Source organism: Carassius gibelio, chromosome B18, assembly GCF_023724105.1.
Source record: "Carassius gibelio isolate Cgi1373 ecotype wild population from Czech Republic chromosome B18, carGib1.2-hapl.c, whole genome shotgun sequence".
Lineage (NCBI taxonomy): Eukaryota > Metazoa > Chordata > Actinopteri > Cypriniformes > Cyprinidae > Carassius > Carassius gibelio.
Window position 1 is genome coordinate 17,456,153 of NC_068413.1, and position 8,765 is coordinate 17,464,917.

Genomic DNA, 8,765 nt, shown 5'->3' on the forward strand with positions numbered 1-8,765 from the left:
GAATGCAAAGAGAGGGAATGATAAACACAGGGAAATATCTCCACGTAGAACAACACTGAGCCCTGCTGGACAAACACGACTTCACATGAAGCAGGTTTACTTGTAGTTCTTGCTGTCAGAGCCCTTTATCCATGCAGCATGTTGTATTTGAATAATGTTAAAACTTTATGTTTTTTGCAAAATAGATCTGATATAGTTAACATAAAATATTCTTGGCATGAAAATAGCCACAGAAGCTGCCGCGGCATTGAAAACAAACACACAAATAGATGTTGGTGCTTTATTTAAATTCAAGTTGTCAATCAGTAACATTTGCTTCATATCACTTAGAAATCACAATAAATGTTTTAAATCGCAAAAAATAAAATAAAAACAGCAGTGCATATCAAACAGGACTGTTTCATCTGCGTTCTTCAACATCCATGAACACACAGAGGCCCCTCAGGCTAAGTATTTTCAACACATACACATATCTCAAATAAAATAAGTCTAAGGGTCCATGTACACAACAATGATGCACTAAATATAGACACATGCATTCTTGAAAAGTTTTGTATACAGATGACAACGTTATCAAAAATGATACCCACTCAAACAACGAAAAATGCTGTATTATGGTTGCAATACGCATGCACATGATACAGTGTAACTGTATTCATTACAGTTTTTCTCAGTCGCTTTGGTACATTTCTCTAATCATTCTTGAGATTTGCAAAACAGTAAGTGCATTTCTCAAAACAACTCGTACAGATATCAAAACACAATGGATGACCTGCAAAAGCCAGTCTCTTGCTCAAAATCCTTAGTTCATCTCTCAAAAATAAATATCTGTGTCAATGAACATGTCAGTGCCATCAGAATGTCAAGTCCTTGTGTCATAGTTTACGGATAAGACAGTCAAATTGCTTAGTCATGTTGTCAATTTAACAGGGGAGGGATGTTCTGATGTAAACTACTGTATTGAACAGTATGCCATATGCTTATGTATGCCATATATCCATTTCAAAACTACACATTTACACATTACTGTTTGTGGGATGTTGATTGAAAGAGACTGGATAGAATTCCCAGTTACACTTTTACTAGTGGTCTGACCAAAAAAATAAAAAAATAAAAAATACTTTTACAATGCCATTGTCATATAGAAAAGGAAATATGGGAACAAAGATGAAAATAATTCCATTTTCAGAATTTGTAACTCTTGTGTTGTCCTTTGTCTATACAGTATAAGCTTTCCTACTGAAGATTCATGAGATGAACCTTTGAGCTATTTCAGAGAAATGGTTTATCATTGGTTTATCATCTACATTCTCTTCATTAGTCAAGATTCACTTGCACAATTCATGCCAAATTGACAAAACATCTAATAATAGTGTGTAAAAATACAAATAAAAAGTGTGCTTGGCAGTTTATGACAACTAGATTAACCATTTTGCATTTAATGACTTATACGATGAACTAAAGACTAGATGTTTTGGGGGGTAAGACTATTGCACAGAAAACTGTATAATACATTTTGAGCAACATGACATTAGCAACTGATAATGTAGGAAACCGCAGATAAATGTGCGTAATCAATTGCATGAATGTACAAAAGCAATGGCAACTTGTTCAAAAGAATGAGAAACTGGTTTTATGATGTGTATTAATGACTAGATGATGTGGAGGTTGTACAAGTAGTTTTGAAAATTTCATTTCTGTTTTGAAAAATGCACCAAAGTGACTGAGAAAAACTGTAATCCGTGATTTTTATAGTTTATATGGAGATGGTAACTGTATCGTTTCAAAAACGTGCTCTTTGTACTTTTTATGTGTTTTCAGGCTTCTGAAATGCTGCTGTTGTGTAAATGAACAGCTAAAACACGTCACACACACACACACACACACACACACACACACACACACACACAAAACCTAATTACTTAATACAGTAATCATCTAGTCCTTTCATCAATACTAAAATGTTTTTAGAAGTCATATAATTGAGGTTGCTCTCACTTGAGCAGTTTCTAGAATATCAAATCATGTAAAACAATAACTAGAATAACTAGAAACTATATAGTCACAACTAAAATGCATAAACACTTTTAATCGTTTGTGGTTAAAAGATCAAAAGAATATTTTTCATTATTTTCAATTCACAAACAGTTTATAGCTTAATTAATATTTAAATATTGCATTATATCCTAGACTAAAAATCACATTTTTTAAATTCCCTGATATTTCCAACTTTTCGTGATCATGGGAACCCTGATTACAAATTTGAACCTACATAAACTAATTTATAATTTAATACAGTCACATAAGAGCAACCCAGCTAACAGGAGATGTTCTCAGAAAGTTATGAACAAATATTCTACCAGTAACAAATGTTATGTGTACATTATTCATTAGAATGTTCAGAATATTCAAATGTAACGTTCATGGAATGTTTGGAAAATGATACAATTAAATGATCAAAAAAGTTTTAAAACCGGGATGTTTTGAATGTTTTCCTAACTTAATGTGAATATTAGGAAAACGTTCTCAGAACATATTTTTCTTAGCTGGGAGCAAATAGGCCAAAACAGACACAAAACACAGAACAAAGACACAAACATGTACATTAAAGAAGCGAAAGATTCCAAGCATCACTTGGTTGGTTGCACCTGGTGTTGAGGGTCAGTCTGCTCTGAAGCCTGCAGGCTGGGCTGTGTTTTACACAGTGTTGTCGTAGGAGGGAGTGGAGTAGGGCGGTCCCTGGGGTCCCTGTGGCCCCTGTGGCCCCTGCATCGCTCCGGCCGCTGCGCTCAGAGCCGCCTGCTGGACGTGAGGATTCTTCCAGGCTCCGGAGACCCACTCCTCTTGCGCTTTACTCACGCTGCCGCCGCTGCCGCGGTAGAAGTTATGAACCTGACAAACACCAGCAATACTCAGTTTATACCGGGAGACTTTAAAAACAGTACTTATTACAGAAACAACTCTCTTTAAAAGAATACGTGTGAACTGAATTCATGTTTTCATATGCTGCATTACATTTAATTTAATGAAAATATGGTTTATGTTTAAATATAATGTATATTTAAAACAATAAGTGTGTTTTCTGACCCACTTACAGTAAGTAGGACTTCAGTACATCTTCATATGTAATTTCATAATTACTAACATTGTCTTTGAAATATGTGACCCTGGAGCACAAAACCAGTCAATAAGTAATGTTTCAAAGGTCAATTTTAAAGAAATTGAGATGTATGCATCATACATAAAATATACTTTCATGTCAAGTGCGTCAAGTTTTTAATTGCATGTGCAATTGATGAAGTTAAAATATACTAACTTTAAATGTAACATAAAACATCATTTAAAATGTACTTTAAAAGTAAAGGTAAAGTGTATTTAAGTGCTAAAAACAAAGTCATGTACTTTTAAAAAATATATACTTTTAGGATTTAAAGTACACTACTGTATTTCTTTTTCAAAAGGGAAGCTGAGAATATATTTATAATATAATAACTTTAACTGAAATACAATAAAATTTCAACAAAAAATAAATGTATTTAATTAATTGCCAAGGCAGCATTTCCCATTTTCATTTAGTTTAAGTTTATGTATTAAAATAACTGAACAATTATAATGCTAATATAACTATAATAACGAAAATGATGATGATAATAATAATAATAATAATAATAATAATAATAATAATAATAATAATAATAAAACACAACCAATTCAAACAAAAAAATGAAATAAAATAAAAATGATGCTATTTCAAAATATTCTACTATAATATTATCTCAGTCATACTAAAATAAGACTGGTAGGTGGATTATCACCTTTCTGCTTTGCAGGCACAAATACTAAGGCAAATGATTTATTTACTCTCACATCTATTTAACAAGCACTGCATGCTCCAGCATCACATTTAATGACAACAAAGCCGCCCCTCGTCTTCAGCTAAAGGAGCTGTCCGCTTTAATAGATCAGAGAGAGCCGTACCTTCGTGAGCACCACGAATGAGATGACAGCGACTGCGGTGAACATGAGGGTGGGGATCAACATGATGATGGAGGCAAAGATACTCGTGCCAAAGAAGGAGATGGTGCCCAACCAGCCGCTGAAACACAGAGATCAGACCCGAAGATACGGAGACGAATACAGAGAAGAGTGTTCATTAAACAAGCATAAATCATAGCCTAATCTCACCAGACACCCCATCCTGGTATTCCTATGGCCTGAATTATAGCAATGAAAAGTTGTGCCATGAACACGAAGAAGAATGCCATGAAGTAGAATGAGCTGTCGGTCCTAAAAAACAAACAAACAAACAAACAAACAGACCGTACAGTAAATGTGTAATGAACCCTTTATAATAATAACATTATGAATTCATTATGCATTTACTATATGATGATGATGATGATGAAAAAATAATTAACAAATACTAATACATTTCATAAAATGCTAAATAGTGCAAAATAATATTAATAAAAAACAATGATGATAACAATAATAATAACAATAATGTATTCTTTACACATTTACCATAATATCATGATAATGTGATAAAGATGATTGTTATTATTATTATTAATATTATTAATCAATATTGTTGTTATTTTTATTAATGAATATTAATGTTATTATAAAGTTTCATGAAATTCAAATGGTAAATTATAATAATAATAATGAATAAATAAATAATGACATGTAATCAGGTGAACTGACTTGAAGGCGTTGTAAATGGGTCTGAACCAGCAGACGTAAGAGCAGGGGGTGAAGAGAATAACCCAGATGATGGACATGCCGAAGTTAGTCACTCCTCCACCTCCAAACATCCACGCCATACAGCCCAAGAAGTTCACCAGCAGCGTCACCCCGTACACTGGAACAACAGCAGACTATTAAACCATCACAAACCCTCCGATGGATCTGTGTGAGAGATCAGAGATCAGAGACACCCTTCTGATCCAGACAGACTACAAGAAGATAACGCTCCTGCTTTCAGTTCAGTTCAGTTAGCTTTACTGGCATCACAAAAGTACATTTTGCATTGTCAAAGCATGCATAAGAAAATAGAACATATACAACAGTGTAATTTGGAACAATATAGCAATTGAAATAACATTTGAATAAGTAATATTAAAAGAAGGAGATTAAAACATATGGATACATATAGACATACATATGCAATAGTAAAGGTTATGGAACAGATTGAATGAAGATGAATGAAGGTGAGTTTTTCAGTTGGGGTGCAGTTATTAAATTGGGGAAATCATTTGTTTATTTTGGGATAGTAGTGGTTTCTGATGGTTTGGTATTTGGGGCATTGTGTGAGGAAGTGCAGCTCTGTTTCGATCTCTCCCAGAATGCAGTGGGAACACAGTCTCTCGTCACGGGAGAGCCAGGTGTGTGTGAGTGTGGCTCTTTTTTGAATGTTTAGAAGGAGAGGGTATTGGCCGAATTCTGCCCTGCATCCATTGTTTGGTGATTTTCTTTGGACTTTGAGTATTCTTTTACAGAAATCTAAATGCATTTTTTCAATTGGATGATCTCCCATTTTAAAAAATCTATTTTATAGATGGACCTCAGACTTCACTGGGTCAGGTAGTCCTCCAGCAGATCCAGGCCGTCCTGAAGCCCTTGTTTAGTGGGCGACAGGAGAACCAGGTCATCAGCGTAAAGAAGACACTTTATCTCTGTGTCATGAAGAGTGAGACCTGGAATGGGAGCATGTTCTAGAATACTGGCCAATGGTTTATGTAAATGTTGAAAAGGGTGGGGCTTAAACTGCAGCCCTTTCTCACTCCACGCCTCTCAAGAAAAATATATATATATATATTTTTTTTGTTTCCAATTTTAACTGCACATAAAGTCACTTGCACCACTCCAAGAGAGAGAGAGAGAGAGGGAGAGAGAGAGAGAGAAAGAGAGAGAGAGAGAGAGAGAGAGAGAGAGAGATGCAGTCTACTCAATGAAATGAAATGAATTAATGACCTATATATATATATATATATATATATATATATATATATATATATATATATATATATATATATATAGTAAATAAGTATTATTTTTATATAGTAAATAAGTATTATTATTAAGTAAAAATATATATATAGTAAATAAGTAAAATTTGTAGAAAATCATGCCGTTTCACTCAAAACAACAAAGAGAGGATACCTTTGGCAGGAGCAGCTACAAGTATGATCTAGAGCAGGAGATGAGAATTATTAACGTATATACAGCACAGTGCCAGCTGTTATTCTGTCATAAACACGTCAGTGTTTCTCAACTTTACTGGATCCCCATCATCTCTGAAACCCCTCAGAACAAATCACGCTTACTGATTTCATTAGTGCAGTGAGCAAATGAAGTATAGATCACTAGTTAGTAGGCTTACCCAGTCTGCAGCCATACCAGTTATGTGCAAGATATACTGTATGCATGTCAAAAATATGTTAAAAAAAAAAAAAAACTAATATTAATATATTTATAATTACCTGTTTAAAATTATAAAGTTGCATGTGTGTGTGTGTGAAGATTTTAAGATTTGATGTATACTATAAGTGCATATTGAATACAATTTGGCACACTTCATGTTGTGACAATTTCTCAATAATAAGCAGGATAATATTATTTAGTAATAGTTGCATATTTTCAAGATATGTAGGTTACTTACTGGTTTTTGCTTTGCAAAATACTTAAATAATTAAATATATGTAATATATATGTAATATATACCAAAACTAATATATCTTAAACATGCATTGGTAAAAAAAAAAAAAAAAAAAGATTCCATAGACTCCATGCAATCACAGTTCACACCACTAGGGGTCCGAGAGAGAAAATGAGTCGATATTGTCCAAGCAGATTCTCTGTGAATTAGACCTGATTATTATTTAAGGTTGGTTTCTGTGTTTCCAGACTCACAGATCCACAGATGGTAGAGTCTCTTGCACATGGTGCGGTGCTGGTCAGGAATCTCCTCAAAGTCCTGGTAGAAGCACGGCTTCAGAGGAATGAAGCCAGGCAGAGGAGGAAAGTTGTTTTCTACAGGACAAACAATCAGAATAATGCATACATGTTAAATGCACATTCTTATTGTTTATACTTTTGTAATGAATGAACAAATTATTATTATTATTATTATTACGAATGTATTTAGTTAGTTAGATTTGATTTAGCGTCCTTACCTGCCATTGGGAAACTGGTGTCGGCTACTTGTTTTTAAGAGCTGTGAATCTACAAGTGAAGAACATTCATATGATCAGCCCAATGTACATTATGAACATTACAGAACAATGAACATTGACCAACAGTACAGTCACATAATAAGAGTATTCTTTTTGTTTGTCCTTCTGTGTTTGTGTGTCATAATTTCGGCACAAAAATATTGTGCAGCACGACTGTGTTCAACACTGATAATAATCAGAAATGTTTCTTGAGCAGTAAATCATCATATTATTCTGATTTCTGTAGATCATGTGACACTGAAGACTGGAGGAATGATGCTGGAAATACAGCGGAGCTTCACAGAAATAAATAACACTTTAACACAGATTCACACAGAAAACAGCTACTTTAAATAGTTAAAATATTACTGTCATAAACTGTATTTGAATCAAATAAATGCAGCTTTGGTGGGCAGACATTATAGAATCTTATCTTAAAAACATTAAAAAATCTTCCAACCTGACACTGGTAATGTAGCCTATGCTAATATCATTTAATATATATATATATATATATATATATATATATATATATATATATATATATATATATAAAGAAGACCTTGGGGTACATATTAAGTCAAAAAGATCTCTAAAATCTTGTAATATTCAGAGTCCAGCTGAAGAACTGTATGTTTTGTTTAAAACTAAGACACTCTGAACTCTGTCGAGCTAATAGTGTTTAATGTCTGCCGGCTGGGACTGTGTTAAGAGCTCGTGGATTAAGAGACAGGATCACAGATATGCTATAAGTCAGTGTTTTCTTTCCTTACACATATTACAACGCTTCTCAACGCGGATCGCAACATTTATCCTCGGACTATTGTTTACATCCCTAATGCTGCATTTGTTTGTTTCGCGGCCGTTCACTACAAACAGTGAGCAAATGAAACCCATCCATCAAGTCAGCTCAAGCTAAGCTCGAGCATTAACACAGACTGAATAGAGAGGAAAATAATCGCCTTACCTTCTCCTGCACACCGAGAGCACTACAGTAACATGACTTCTAGTGCACAGTCTTTCACATCAAATCAAACACAGCACACACTAAAGGAAGCAGAGAGGCTCGCTTCTTCAGACTGTTTCTAAAGTTTCATGTAATCTTCATTGAGTTAACATTAGTCACATATCCAGAGACAGATCAGTGAATACGCTTACGGATTTTAGCCAATAGGAGTGCAGTGCTAGATTCTGAACACGCCCTCTTCCTCCTCGTTGGCCAATCACCGCGCTGGATGGCGGTTGCTGTCCGCGGTGCTGAAGTTGTAGTTTGGTGGGCGTGTTAAAGACGGAAACCTTTGACCTAAGACTGACCTCATTACCATTATCAAACATAAAGCATTTAATTTTCAAGTATTTTCATACATATAAAATAACGCATTCGTATTTTAATCACAAGAGATTTCAAACAGGTTAGAGAAAAAGAGAAAAAGTGCACGTAATGTCCAAAAAGGCGAATGTATTTCACATATTTTTTATTAAAAAAAAAAAAAAATCTTTAAATTATTAGATAAATTATGAATACTGTTATAAAGTGTGAAGTTATTC

At 34.1% G+C, this 8,765-nt stretch overlaps 1 protein-coding gene across 1 annotated transcript; it reads right to left on the bottom strand.

The window, feature by feature from the left end:
- Positions 1-266: 266 nt before the first annotated feature.
- Positions 267-8,370, bottom strand: LOC127977919 (secretory carrier-associated membrane protein 5-like). Its single transcript, XM_052583150.1, has 7 exons — positions 8,185-8,370; positions 7,179-7,227; positions 6,916-7,035; positions 4,708-4,864; positions 4,186-4,287; positions 3,979-4,096; positions 267-2,892 (listed from the first exon to the last, which is right to left on the bottom strand). The coding sequence occupies exons 2-7, from the start codon at positions 7,183-7,185 to the stop codon at positions 2,698-2,700; spliced, it is 699 nt and encodes a 232-aa protein (XP_052439110.1). The 5' UTR covers positions 7,186-7,227; positions 8,185-8,370; the 3' UTR covers positions 267-2,697.
- Between the last annotated feature and the right edge of the window lie 395 nt (positions 8,371-8,765).